Source organism: Ahaetulla prasina, chromosome 1, assembly GCF_028640845.1.
Source record: "Ahaetulla prasina isolate Xishuangbanna chromosome 1, ASM2864084v1, whole genome shotgun sequence".
NCBI classification, from domain to species: Eukaryota; Metazoa; Chordata; class Lepidosauria; order Squamata; family Colubridae; genus Ahaetulla; species Ahaetulla prasina.
Window position 1 is genome coordinate 318249190 of NC_080539.1, and position 15335 is coordinate 318264524.

The 15335-nt window shown below is 38.6% G+C and overlaps 1 protein-coding gene across 3 annotated transcripts in view; it reads left to right on the forward strand.

Moving 5' to 3' along the window:
- Positions 1 to 14303, forward strand: part of PAX9 (paired box 9) — a 46725-nt gene extending 32422 nt beyond the window's left edge. Inside the window, exon 4 of one of the 3 annotated variants that reach the window (XM_058162283.1) lies at positions 11166 to 14303. In XM_058162283.1, coding sequence (XP_058018266.1) covers positions 11166 to 11420 — 255 coding nt within the window. In that variant the 3' untranslated portion in view covers positions 11421 to 14303. Of the gene's footprint in view, positions 1 to 2801; positions 2933 to 11165 lie in introns of those variants that run through there. The other 2 variants (XM_058162284.1, XM_058162285.1) reach the window with 2 other exon arrangements.
- The last annotated feature ends 1032 nt before the right edge of the window (positions 14304 to 15335 follow it).

A 15335-nucleotide genomic window follows, 5' to 3' on the forward strand; every position in this document is an offset into this window, starting at 1 on the left:
CTCTGTTTTCCTCACCTTTGGCCAGCATCCTCTCTCTCCCATGGACCCTGGCCTTACACTTTGCCAGGAGGTGCTCAACTCTTTGGCTTTCTGAGTTTAGGTAAGCATTGCTTTACCAGTCCATTACCAGTCCAAATAGTGCAGCCAAATTATCGTCTGGTTGCACAATTGCAAATGAAACCAAACCTTTCCTTCTTTATTCGTGCAAGCAACATATGAACTGACAGAGACAGAAAGAGAATTTTAATGAAGGGAACATTTTTAAAAGGCTTATTTTAATGTAATCCAGTCCTGAATTTTGGCAAATACACACAAATATATAGTTTTCCTTAAGTAAATGCATCTGCTTGTTTTTTACCTTCATCTCTGCCCAGATTGGCATTGACAAGAGTCACGTATATGTGTCTCTTCGCCTATGACAGTTTATCAAGGCTCGAAACTCTTCACATTGTTTGGGATAAACAACACCTTTGGGATGTTGTTTATCCCAAAGGTAACTAGACTTTGTTTTTCCTTGAGGATGTTTTGCTTCTCATCCAAGAAGTTCTTCAGTTCTTACTGAACTGGTGGAGGCTCCAACTGAAGAGGTTTCTTGGATGAGAAGCAAAATGTCTTCATGGAAAAACAAAGTCTAGTTGCTTTTTGAAAAAGCACCTTTGGGACAACCATGACCTGGATGGCTGAGAATCTCCATAGAACTTCACTGTTGTTCAGTTTGAGTCCAAACAACCCTGTCCACTCCAGTCTGCAATGCATACATGATCGCAAGGTGAGAATACTTTGTCGAGTTTGGTTGCTGCTTTTTTATATGCAAGGATGGGCTGAAAGCTTTTGCATATAGATTATGATCCAGTGCCAAAAAGCAGAGGAGCAACTCTAACAAGAATTACTCCAAGACTCCAATTCCTGACACTTTATTTATGAACAGTGTACACAGAATGGAAAGCGTATAGCAAACACCAACACGTTTTAAAGAATAGTGTTTTTTACTGAAACATGAATCAGGGACATATGGAAGATACCTTATTTGTGCTGATGTAACCACTGTTATCATTCTATGAAATATTTCTGGCTCTGATCGTCCTAATCCCTAAGATTACAATTAATCCTAACAGTTCATATGTATACATTCCAATTCATGACTGGAATTAACCTCTATGCAGATCTCCTCTTCACCTTTTGATGTACATCAAATTCTTGTTTTTAGTTTAGAACCTTCTGAAGCAGCTGCTTCCTTGTTCCAGAAACTTGACATATTCTGATAATTGCTCATCCATCTACCATCAATCTCTAATGTTTAGAAGTCTTTTTTCTGTAATGACTCTACCTTCTTTTGCTTGATGTTGATACTTGCTTATGAGCCGTGGTGGCGCAGTGGTTAGAATGCAGTACTGCAGGCTAACTCACTGCTCACTGCCAGGAGTTCAGTTCTGAATGGCTCAAGGTTGACTCATCCTTCCACCCGTCCGAGGTCAATAAAATGATGAGCCAGATTGTTGGGGGCAATACGCTGACTTTATAAACTGCTTAGAGTTTATATTATGATGTGGAATAAAAGTCTAAGTGCTATTGTTGTTGCTTCCACAAGTAGTCTACCACAAGGCTCAATCCTAGGTCCTGTTCAGTTCAATGCGTTTTAATATCACACAGAAAGATAGCTAGATAAGGTTTGTCTTTTTGCTGATGACACAAAAGTGTGTAATAGAGTTCACGATCCTGAGGGTATTCATTATATGGAAAATAATTTGGCATTGGTGAAAATTTGGTAAAAAAAATGGAAACTGGAGTTCAATGTTTTTAAATGTAAGATCATGTAAGATCTTACATTTTTAAATGTAAGATCTAAGAAAAAAGAATCCTCCAAGAGGGGGTACAGTACAACATACTGGGAGGTACAGTATTAGATAGAATAATGAAAAGAAAAAGATTTAGATGACTGCAAAATGAGAAAAAAAAACAGTGTGGCCAGACAGCTGTGAAGGCAAATAAAATTCTGGGATGTATCACTAGAGGGATCGCCAGCAGGAAAAAGGAGGTCCCAATCCTCCCATGTAGGGCTTTAGTTGGACTACTGTGTCCAGTTTTGGGAACCTCACTTAAAAAAAGATATTGATAAGATTGAGTGAGTCCAGAGACTCACAACAAAAATAGGGCAAGATCTGAGGGACAAAACTATCAGGAGAGATTAGAGGAACTGAATATGTGCAGCCTGGAGGGTAGAAGGGAAAGTGTGTGTGACATGATTGTATATTAACAGTGTGACTAAGGTTCTAGAAGATAGTATTTTCAATATTAAGCAAAAATCAAGAACACGAGGACACAACATGAAACTGAGAGGAGGGAGGATCAAAAGTACTGTTAGAAAGTATTATTTCACAGAAAGTGTAGTGGAAGCTTGGAACCAACTTCCAGCAGAAGTAGTGGGTCAATCATCAGTAACTGATGTTAAACATACTTGGGATAAACAAATGTCAATCATCGGACAAAAATAAAAAATAAAAATGAATAAAATATAAAAACAGTAAGTAAAAATAATAAGTAAATAAATTAAAAAGACAAAAACAAACAAATCAACTCAAAGGGCAGGCATGATGGACCACTAGATCTTTTTCTTTCGGTTTTCTATGTTTCAGTGTAGGACAAGTCTACATTTTATTATAATACCTTAGCTACAGTAGCAGAATCTTGCAAGTCTTTGTGGGTTTCTTTAAAAAAATTAATTCCACCTTTATTATTTTTTATAAATAATTCAAGGTGATGAACATACCTAATGCTCCTTTCTCCTCCTATTTTCCCTCCAGAAACAACCCTGTGAGATGAATTGGGCTGAGAGAGAGTGACTGACCCAAAGTTTTTCCCTGCCTCACTTTATACTCACATGAATGGTTTCCTCAAGTTATGTTTTGGGCCTGGGCTGAAGTCCCTTGTATCTGATTGTAGTCTTGGTAGAAGCTCTTCTTTCTGTCCTTCATTGTCTATGCTTTCTACATCAGGGGTCTCCAACCTTGGTCCCTTTAAGACTTGTGGACTTCAACTCCCAGAGTTCCTCAGTCAGCTTTGCTGGCTGAGGAACTCTGGGAGTTGAAGTCCACAAGTCTTAAAGGACCAAGGTTGGAGACCCCTGCTCTACATTGTGGCATCTCTGGAGAGCTGCTGGAGGCTTAATGCCCATTAAAACTGGATCCACTGATCCTTTTCCCTTAGAAATAAATTTTGGATCTTTGCAGCTAGTGATAGAGAGAGGCTGATTTTGGAATTACCAGATGTAATCCAGGATTGTGATTCAAAGATGAGATTCTCAAAAGTGTGCCTTGCTGAATTAACACGGAGAGATATAAATATAAGCTTTTTCAGAGTAAAGTGTTTCTATTAAAAGACACACATTAAAGATGTTTAATCAAAGCGTTCAAGTGATTTCTTTAAAGAATAGCAAAAAATGCAACGAATTATGTGGTTTTTGTTAAGGAAAGTCTAATTCAAAATATAACATAGGGTAAAGGGTTGATTAAATGAGACATAAAAATAAATGTTATCGATACAATATCCAGACCACAACAAAAAACATTTATAAATGAAATTTAACTGGCATGAATACAACTTGGCTAGGGTTAAAATTGTGCTTGAAGTAGCATGTTCTTGATTAACCAGTCTGGAAGTAGGAATAATTGTAGATAGGAATAGTTTGTGAAAGAGTTGGCAAGTTGGGGTATCAGAAGTTTAGAAATTATAAAAAGTATAAGACAGGAAAGAAAGGAAGGAAGGAGGGAAGGAAGGAAGGAAGGAAGAAAGGAAGGAAGGAAGGAAGGAAGGAAGGAAGGAAGGAAGGAAGGAAGGAAGGAAGGAAGGAAGGAAGGAAGGAAGATCTGTAGAAAGTATGGATCAAGGAAAAGATATTAAAAGGGAGTTTGGGGAAAGGGAGGAAATTTGGAGAATTGATTGCCAGTTCTTAAACAATACAGTACCTATAGAAGAAGAACCAAAGTCAAATAGTAGAAAGGAGAGAAAAGCAGAAAGAGGAGGAAGACAGATTTAAACTAGGATCCACCTAATTTAGTAGTGCATACCTCAATTTTGCACAAAACCTAAACTGAAAATAGTTTTACAATAGAGTTGCAAAGCTCTTTACTGCTCTCAAGATGCTGGTCTTGCACTTATCCCACTGAAGGAAAAAAAAATAGTTTTCTGGTGGAAAAAGAGTAGGAGCTTTTGTTCCTGTGTATCCAGAGCCTTTATTAATTGCTGGAATGAGTGAGGCTTCCATGAGACAGCGTTTTGCATTTTTTTATCTGGTCAGCATCCAATTTCTGTTGCTCATTCTTTTTCTGAGGGAAAAATGATGGAAAAGCTTCCAGGGTTAGGGATCATCTATTCTTCTTGGTTAAAAATGTAGAGTGTCTAAATGTATTTGGTAAACGAATGGTTGATGCTTCTAGGATCCCTAGAGATCTCCCAACAAAGAAAACTATGTTCAAGAACGTTTGATTCACACCAGCCCAATAAAATAAAGGCCCTCCTACTTCTGGGATGAGAGGATGATGTCAACATGGGTAAAAGGGAAAATAAAAAAAATGATTAGTATTCAAAATGTGTGTGCATTCTCTTTCTTGGCTCCTAAACTGGGAAATCTTCCTTCATTTGGATAAACACCACTCCGGAGGATCTGTTAAATCCAATAAGACAGGGATATCTGCTTTTGAGATATACTTGCCAAAAACTAATTACTTAGCTAAACATGCAGATTTAATTAAGGTTTATTCCTTCTTTAGCCAAAAAGAATATTTAACATTATTTTGGGAATCAGATTAGCAGCTTGAAACAATACAGTGAAATGTCCTGTCCTCCAGAACCCAAAAAAAGGTCTGGCTAGGTCCAAATTGGAAAAGAACCCTACAGTTGAAATCCATGCCTCACAGAATAGAATTTTATTGGCCAAGTGTGATTGGATACTCAAGGAATTCGTCTTGATGCATATGCTCTCAGTGTACATAAAAGAAAAGATACATTCGTCAAGAATCATAAGGTACAACACTTAATGATAGTCATAGGGAACAAATAAGCAATCAAATCCTATTAGGAAACAGTCAGTATAAATCTTAAGGATACCAGCAACAAGGTTACAGTCATACAGTCATAAGTGGAAGGAGATGGGTGATGGGAACAATGAAAAGATTAATAGTAATGCAGAGTTAGTAAATAGTTTGACAGTGTTGAGGGAATTATTTGTTTAGCAGAGTGATGGCGTTCGGGGAAAAACTGTTTTTGTGTCTAGTTGTTCTGATGTGCAGTGCTCTATAGCCTCGTTTTGAGGATAGAAGTTGAAACAATTTATGTCCAGGATGCGAGGAGTCTGTAAATATTTTCATAGCCCTCTTTTTGACTCGTGCAGTATACAGGTCCTCAATGGAAGGCAGGTTGGTAGTAACTGTTTTTTCATCTTTTCTATTAAGTACAATATTCCCATACACATTCAGAGTACAGTCTTTTTAAAAAATAATGTTCCACAACACTACTTTTCAGTTGTGTCCAGTGGTGGGCTGCTGCCGGTTCGGAACAGTTTGAGCGAACCAGTAGTTCCGACCAGCGGCTGGGCCTACCCACTTGCCCTGGCTATCATGTCCTATATAATTGCTGGTTTTTCGATGGCACGAACATGTGCTGAAGGCACACACTCACATTTTCAGTTCTGGGCGAACTGGTTGTTACAGTATGTGATGCCCACCTCTGGTTGTGTCCTGTCTCCACTGTAGCAATATCAGTCTATTGTGAGATAAGCTTTCTGGACTCCTATCTTAGGAGAATGCCCAAGAACACTGAATACTAAAGATCACTGTGTTGTCATCTTAGATTTCTGAAAATGTAATGCCCAACATCAGATATCCAACTGTAGAAAACGTAAGATGGTGGCTGCTTTAAAAGCAGATTTAATCCATTGCCTTCGTCCAGATGTTCTGCTGCCGCCTAAGTACATCTGGCAGGGAAGAGTGGCAGTGATTGATCTGATGCTGATAATTCTGGATAATAACTCCAAGGGAACAGGAAGCCCCTAACTTTTGGCCAGCATAGCAAGTTCTGATGCTAGGACTTCTTCCAACTCTTATGTCTATAAGAGGACTCTCTTAGATAACCTCTGTGCAACTATCTGATTTAATTCTTTAAGGCTCTCTGCACAGCTCACATGTTTTGGGATGTATTTTTTGTTGCTTCTTCCTGCCATCGTTTCTCACTCGGTTGTTTCACGTGGTATTTTATGCTATAAGACCCTTGTGATAAGAATTGTGGAACAAATATACCTGCTGCACTCACAATGGTATCAGTACCATGAATGCATCTGGTGACTGGTTGCTGAACTATTAGTGCCATCTTGGTCCCCACACATATATGTATACATTAAATTTATGGCCAGAAAGTTCCCAGAAATTCCCAGTTTTCGGCAGAAACATGGATGTTCCTTCAGTTTCTCTTACACAATTCTTAAGTGAATGGGTGGAGACCCTAACTCATGTTAATTCTGTTTACAGGTTTGAGCCCTCTCTCTACTTTGATTAAATTGGCATAATTGAGGGGTAACTCCCACGGCCCGGTTCTTTGCACTGTAAGGGTTGAGTCAGCAGCAACAAAATTGTAAAAATGCATTTTGCTAAACAGACAAACCATGAAAAAGGAGAAGACTGTTCTCTCTTCTGAAGTTCCACTTTCTTTGGACTGCTACAAAGCATTAATTCTGAGCAGCTGAAACAATTCAACATGTCTCCCCTGTGGATTTTGCTTCTTAGATATTGGGCAAAAAGGGACTATAGATTCCATTCATCTACTAACAGATCTTCAATAATTCAGTTTCCTTTTATAAACAATGGCTTCAATTATGGTAGAATATTTACAGAACTTTAAAAAATGTTTCTGAAAGCCCAGCACTTAAGAAAAGACTTCTAAGTACCTTCAAAACCCATAAACACCACAGGGTTCTCTCAACTCCTGATTTTGAATTTTGGTATTCATTTCCTTCAACTGAAATTCTCTAGGTGAATTATTGGCCCAATATATATAGGGTTCTGGAATTTAATCCCCTTCACTTCATTCGCAAGTTGAATGTACTTCTTGTATAAACTGTCATATTAACAAATGGGATTCAACTCCTCTATTAACCCATGCAGCCCAAATTATAAGCATAGCTCATGTTTTCCTGACTAGTGGTGGTGTTCTAATGGAAGGGGGTTTATTTGGGAGTGAGTCCCATTGAATCAAATGGCATCTGCTTTAAGTGACTATGTAAATGTCCATGGCACTTGCCCATTCTCCAAAGTGTCATTTGAATGAAATGTTGGATTCTAATACCTTATGTAAGCCAGTGTGTAGATCATTTTTATCATTTATCTCTCCCAGTTTATACCATGCATTAGCAACATTTTAGAGGTCATACTTTTTTTAAGTAAAGTTTTTTTTAACACACAAGCAACAACATACAATGCATTTTTTCTGAACAGAATATTGGCCAGGTTTCATATTCATACAAAGTTTAGTTCTTTTCCAACACATCTTACATGCTTTCATTGATGTATTTTCTCTCATTTTTGTTTTCCTTCTTTTATTTATCTTTGTATATCTGAGCTTACCCTTCACCAGAGATGGTTTTCAGCAGGTTCTGACAGTTCTGGAGAACTGGTAGCAGAAATTTTGAGTAGTTCGGAGAACCGGTAGTAAAAATTCTGACTGGCCCCGCCCCCTTCTATTCTCTGCCTCCCAAGTCCCAGCTGATGGAGATTTTACAGTATCCTTCCCCTGCCATGGCCACCAAGCCATGCCCACCATGTCATGCCACGCCCACCAAACCACACCCACAGAACCGGTAGTAAAAAATTTTGAAACCCACCACTGCCCTTCACCCTGAATTTTAATCATTTATCAAACTTTTTCTCTTCCCCACCTTTCTACTCCTGTTATATTAAACCCTTTTATTCCCATTTAATATTTATAGTCTTTTATATTTTCTACTTATCAAACATCAAAATCAATCATATATTTGCAATTCAATGACAATTCATATAATATTAACCATAATCAAAAAAAAAGAAAAAGAAAAAGAAGAAAAAACTCAGTTTTTCTTCATAATATTATTTCTAATACTTTTAGTAAATTCCATAGTAACCTTTAAACACTTTTTATAATTTCAAATTCCATTATTAATGTTTAGCTCATTTAATATATTGCCAACTCTTTTTTATGCTTTCAAATTCATTAGTGCTTCAACCAATATAGTAGAGGTCATACTTGTGAGGGGGATGTCCATAAAATATGTCTGACGTGGAACAAAGTTGTGACTGCCAGATCCAGCCCTCCTGTCTGGCAGAATGACCCAACTGTCTCAGGTGGCTGATGCTGTGGATTGCAGAAGAGGCTTTCAGCCATTCTTTCACAACCCTTCAGCCATTCCCCCTCTGCCTATGATCTACCCTGCTCCAGCTCTGAATTAGTGTGTGTATGTGTGTGTTCTCCCATTCAAGAGCTGAAGTAAGGTACAAATAGTTGCTTCTGCATTTTGAATGAGGTGGGAGGGGGCAACATTTTTTGCTTTGCCTCAGGCACAAGATGTCAGCCCTGGTGATTATAGAGGGATTTAGTATTATTTAGATGGAGCAAAGTGCATGTAGGTTTTTAAAAAGCACCCACATATCCTGCATAGCAAACTACTTCTGTCATTCAGGCATCTTTTTAAAAAGGCCCAATGGAACAAGGCTTTGTTGTCTTAAGAGAAAATTTCAGGAGCAGCCCAAGGACTGAAAGTCTGCTTGAGGCAGCAGCTGCAAGCCAGAACTGTAGTTCTGGTACCAACTCAGTGACTGAATGGGTCTGTTTTATTCAAACCCCATGAGGTGAGAATTCAAAAAAGTGCAGGACTATTACTGATGCTTGTTAGGCTTGCTGGATAGAATAACAAGTGGTGGGAGCTGGAGTTTTAGCAATCTCCTCTAGCTTTGTGAAAGAAGCAGCCTTAGGTATATTTTTGTAGAATTCGCAAGGAATGGTAATTAATTTAAATAAAGCAGGTCCATTGTTCAGACCATTACAAAATGGCCTGCATCCTCACTTGAATGCACGCTACACAATAATTCCTCCCGCCCCCCCATGCCATTTTGTTGTTGTTGTGTGTGGCTGCATGTCCTTGTTCTGGATATTTTATTTTTCCCCCAGCATATACATCTTAATATTTATAGGGATTAAATTTCATGCTATTGGAAATTTTTTCCAGCAGTGCTCCGTTCTGAAGGCAGAAAAGCAATTGGAAAGTTCTCCAGCTCAAATTCCAAAGAAATGAGCTCGGCAGTGTTCTTGCTCAGCTCCCATTAATTGAAATGTGGCTTGTCAAATGGAGCTCTGTAGGAGCAAGGCAGAGGGCAATTTTATGGCCATTCTTTGAGAAAATCCAAAAGCACAGGCCTATATTGTTTTCACAAGCAATGCTAATGATGCCTTTGAGTATGGTATGCCCTGTTAAAAGAATCTGAAAAAGAAACATTTTAAAATCTGAGATGCATTGTTGTTGAGTTTTTTTCTTTGGCCTTTCCCACTACTGTTTACTGGAATGCAACCAGTTTCCCATAGCAAAAATCTGTTGAATTGGCAAAGGAGAAGCTTTGTAACATATAAAGGGTCTTAACCTGGCACAATAAGGTAAAGGAATAATAGTCACCATTACCTAGCAGTTGCTGCCAAAATAATTGTGCTAGTTTTGATGAGACATTCTGCAATTCATGTGGGAAGTTCTGATGCAGGTATGCCAGAATTATTTGGATAGAGGACTACTTTATACGTTGAGTGTATAGGAAGTTTACGAAAGAAAAAACGTATGATGAAAAGTTAATTTATCAGAAAGTATTTATTTCGGTTTGTGAAAGAGGATAAAAAGAAGACATCCTCTCATAACAAGAGCCGAGGTGGTGCAGTGGTTAGAGTGCAGTACTGCAGGCTACTTCAGCTGACTGCTAGCTGCAGTTCAGCAGTTCAAATCTCACCAGGCTCAAGGTTGACTCAGCCTTCCATCCTTCCAAGGTGGGTAAAATGAGGATCCAGATTGTTGGGGGCAATAGGCTGACTCTGTGACCCACTTAGAGAGGGCTGTAAAAGCACTACAAAGCGGTATATAAGTCTAAGTGCTATTGCTATCAGGGGGTTAGCAATCGATGATCATAGGTTCCTCATCTGTAGCTCATAGAAAAATGTTTTAAAAACACATGCAAAATGGCCTCCCTGGACCACTGAAGACTTGAAGAACTCAGGTGATTTTGTGAGGATTTGAGGAACAATATAGGGACGCGGTGGCTCAGGGACTAGGACGTTGAGCTTGTCGATCGAAAGGTCGGCAGCTCAGTGGTTCGAATCCCTAGTGCTGCTGTGTAACAGGGTGAGCTCCCGTTACTTGTCCCAGCTTCTGCCAACCTAGCAATTTCGAAAGCACGTAAAAATGCAAGTAGAAAAAATAGGGACCACCTTTGGTGGGAAGGTACCAGCGTTCCGTGCGCCTTTGGCGTTGAGTCATGCCGGCCACATGACCACGGAGACGTCTTCGGACAGCGCTGGCTCTTCGGCTTTGAAACGGAGATGAGCACCGCCCCCTAGAGTCGGGAACAACTAGCACGTATGTGCGAGGGGAACCTTTACCTTTATAGATTCCTTAAGATTTGACATGTATAAGCTATTAAGCTTGCCTCTTAACAGGGTTCTGTCCCCCCCCAAAAAAAATCTGGTATGAAAATTTTGACCCAGTTATATTTAGGGATACTTAATGAACCCAGAGAGCCACTTTGGTGTAGTGGTTGAGACACTGGGTTAGAAACTGGAAGAGTATCAGTTCTGCCACTTGAACTTTGGCCCAGTCACTCCCTCTCAGTCCTGGGAAGAAGGCAATGGAGAGGTTCTTCTGAAATCTTGCTGAGAAAAATGCAGAGACTTGTCTAGAGAGTTGCCAGGAGCCAAAGATTGACTTGAAAGTACAGTAAGGTAAATTTTTACCTTACTGTATCTTGGCTCTTCACTGTTATCTTGGAGAGCTGAAAATGTCATATCTGAAATCAGTCTTACCTTAATGAAGACTTTTTAGATGCTTCATCCTTTTTTCCCCCTTTTCTTTTCAAACAACAACGGTCATCTCTTTTCTTCTTCTTGTTTTCTAGGCACCAAGCTGCCTTCCAACTGTCGGAAGCTTTGTCTCTGCACCAACAATGGCACCTTATCCCGCAGCAGCCCAGGTGTCCCCTTATATGGCGTACAGTGCTGCTCCTTCTGGTTACGTAGGTAGTCATGGCTGGCAGCATGCTGGGGGCACCCCTCTTTCACCCCACAACTGTGATATTCCAGCTTCCCTGGCTTTCAAGGGCATGCAAGCAGCCAGAGAAGGTAGTCACTCCATCACCGCCTCTGCACTCTGATATTGGAAATGCGGCAGAACCTCTGGCCCGGTCCGATCCAGCTCAGTGTTCTTTCTTTTGTCCCTATCATTCTTCTTCACAGACTGACTCAATGAGCTGGAACTATTTTTCCATGATTTTGTGCTTAAAAAACCAAATAATAATTGTGGTTTGGTAAGTGTAAATAACATAAGGAAGGGATAAATGTGTTGTCTCCCTTTGCACTGCATAAAGAAGATTTGACAACCCTCAGAGGGCTTGTGTGACTGTTTCATTGGTAAAACCACACATATTTATTTTAAAGCTACAGGACTTTTTCAAATGTGCAATTGTTTCATATTTGTGAGAAACCATTCAAAGAAACCCAATAGATCAACAAATGCAATCAAATAGAAATTGACTTCTGGACCAACAAATAGTTCTTGTGGAAAAAAGTATGGACAGATGAATAGTCGTTGTGGCTAACAGCTTGTGTTTTATAGCAACAAATTATAGAACCAAATGAATACATGGCTCTGTTATTTATCCTGTATTTTGTTGTGATCACAAAGACAATGATGTTTTTGTTTTCTCTTTGTAAATATGGACTTGGTTATCATCTACATTTCCACTCGTCAACTGACTTCTGTTTTTCCTTTTGTTGTTAAGTGGTGACATGGTAGACATGCTTTTCCCACTTTAGCATCCTTCAATAGTGTTAGGATTGCAATTCCAGAACATTCAGTGGGAATTCCATGAATTGCATTCCCAATTCACCCAGAGTTTGCCAAAATGGGAAAGGATTTCCAAGCAATTTGCTGTTTCTCTTCTTGGTGATGTCATTTGCCTTAATGGTTCAAGTTTTGATAATTCTATGTTTGCAGCATAGTATGAAAGCTCCTGAAAGCACTTGGATTTAATGAAAAGCATTTGGTTTTTTTCCAGCAAAGAACCTAAAATGAGTACAAGTAGTCCTCATTTAGTGACCACAATTGGGACTGGCAACTGGGTTCTTAGGTGAAGTGGTTGCTAAATGAAATTGCAGCTGTGCTTATGATCAACTTTCCTTTGCTTTACAGATCTGCAAAAGTTATAAATGTGAGGATTGGTTGAAAAGTTAGCTTTTTTTATCACCGTCGTAACAGTGAACAGTTCTAAACAAGGCAGTTGCTAAATGAGGACTACCTATAACTCTATATTCCTAATGGGTTGAATTCAGAAAGTTTCTCTCACTCTTTCACAAATGGAAGAATGCCTTTTGTTTGTGGAAGACACTAGTGTTCAATGAAAACTGCTGCTAAAAATAATAATAAAATGTAATAAATAAAAATAAGCAACACAAATTATGCCACAGTAACCTATTCTATTCTCTTCAGTAGAGTCTCCCAGCATTTGGCACAACCTTTCAAGAGATACAATAAATTATAGGAGGAGGTAGAATCAGCAAAGTTAATGTTCCCTTTTTTCTTCTGCAGAAGCATCCTTTGAGCAACATTTACTTACTAGTATATCAATCCATTTATTTCAGTGGCAAATGATTGCTTTTTCTGGATATACTGTATAGAGAAAATATTTTCCATATGGTATTTAATCACCTACCTTCATAATACCGTAGCATCACTGACATGAAAGAGACACAGATGGGAAAAAATTAAACAAAATGGAAAGTTATCCCGTCTCTTTAATGTGAAATTGTGGGCGGAGATTGTGGCCAATAATCCAATCCATAATAAGAGTTTTACCTCCAATATTCCTTTTACTGGGTGCTTGGGCAGAAAGTGGGTGAATTATGATGCAAGTAACCACTGTGAAAGCAAATTGTACTGTAATTTCTTTGCTTCGCTGAGTTCAGTAATTCTAGCCCCAGCCTCCCAAGTTATGTTGCCATTTTGAAAAGTAAAAGAAGAAAAAATGTCTACAATTCCTGTTTTATTGAATGTAAAACAAAACTAGGCTTTTGGTAAAGTTTACATTATTGTACATAAGCATGTTTCATTCATAGACATATTGGTGGTGGTACTACAGATATTATTTATAATGTTAACAATATTCATCTTTTTCATTGCTGTATCCTTTATCAAGCATCATTTCATGGTCACTTGGATTCCAATTGCTCTCTTATATTTTTTTTCCAGTATAATCTTTTCAAGATGGTCTGTTCTCCTTGGACAATAATAAAGTTGTGAATATAGTTTTGGAAAGCCTGCTCAAGCTTGCCATTGTGTGTTGAAGATAACCATAAGAAGGAAAGATTTGAAAATCGACATATCTCCTAGCATGATTAAATATTAATATATTATGTACTTTTGTAAGTCTAGTGCAATAATGTAAAAAAAACATGTTGCTCAATACAGATTTTGAAAGACTGCTTAATAAAACTATCTACATTTCTTCCTGGCCATATTACACATAAGCATACTGCTGGGAGAATAAGATAAGATCTTGTCTCTTTTCTGAGAATATCATGTTTTTATTTTAAAAAAGTCAACCGAGCTCGATCTCTAAGGCAATTCAAGGGAAATAATGTGTGATGTCATATTGAGGCTTCCTGTAAAATGTTCCAAAATATTTTCATTTTGCAATCATTTAATCGTAGATTGAAAAGAGAATATTTATAAACTGTAATTGGTGTCAGTAGACTGTTTTCAGGCTCCTATTTTGTTTTTAAGTACTGCTAGAACCAGTTGACCAGAAAGTAAGTGCAGCTTATTTGTAAGGCCCGAAGGAAATGCATTCGCTTGTAATACATGGTGCCCTTTTGTGGAATCCTTAATCAATTAAAAGTACTGTTACTCTGAGGCTCACCAATCCCTTCAGCTACAGACTTCAGAAGAATACTTGTTTTCATTGGTTCTCTGGAGTTCAATGGCTATGGAGATTCTCAGTCATCCAGGTCTTGATTGTCTCAAAGGTGCTTTTGCAAGAGGCAACTGAACTTTCTGGTTTTTCTTTGAAGACGTTTCACTTCTCATCCAAGAAGCTTCTTCAGCTTCTTCTTTGAGCTGAAGAAGCTTCTTGGGTGAGAAGCAAAACGTCTTCAAAAAAGAAGAAGAAGCAAACCCTGGAAAATCCAGTTGCCTCTTGAAAAAGTAGCGTTGGGACTACTCTGGACTTGGGCTACAGCTCTTTGCAATCCACTTGAAAGTGAGCTTTCTTGAACTGAAATAATTCCTGCTTCCGAATAAAAATAACCAACACAATTCCTCTTAGGGCAATTCTTGCCCATGCCTCAAATGTCAATGCTGCAAATCTGAATTTCTCACAAGTGGGGCAAAGCTGCTGTATCATGAAGGCCTCTCAAATGATCCCTCAATAATTCGTTTCTTCTCTTTAAATGTAAACAATTCATGCTGTAGCTATTATGTCATAATGGTCCGTTTTCTTCATCTTAACAAGACTAGACACGCACAAATAACCCGTGGTGTTGAGTGAATGCTGCTTTATAGTATCAATCATCCTGAGCCTGAAGTTCTCTCTGTTGACGATAGGACAAGGCAGATGTTCAGCTGGAAACCTTCAGATATTAGGGTTAAATACTAACCACAGAACTGAGGTTTTAAAATCTACTCCAACACTGTTTTCTTTGGCTAGCAAAAACTTTTTCGAGGCCTCATGTAGCCAGTGGTCAAGTCTATTACTTGCTGCAGACTCCAGAGTTGGGACTTGCAGAATTCTACAGTCTATACAAGCATTAGACCACTGAGCTCTCTTTCTTTTGTTATGATTGAAAACATTAAATCTTGTTTCATACTCAAGCATAAAGAGAAGTGATTCATGTGGCAGAAGCAGGTACCTGCACATTTTGCATGGTTGAAAAAAGTGATAGTGCAATCTCACCTGTGCCTACACACAGAAGTAAACCTCACTGAATTCAGTGGAATTTAGGTAGGCCAAATAAGTATAGGATAGAATTGCAAGCTAGGATTTGGGGCTTAGGCGGAAATCACTTAGCTTTGA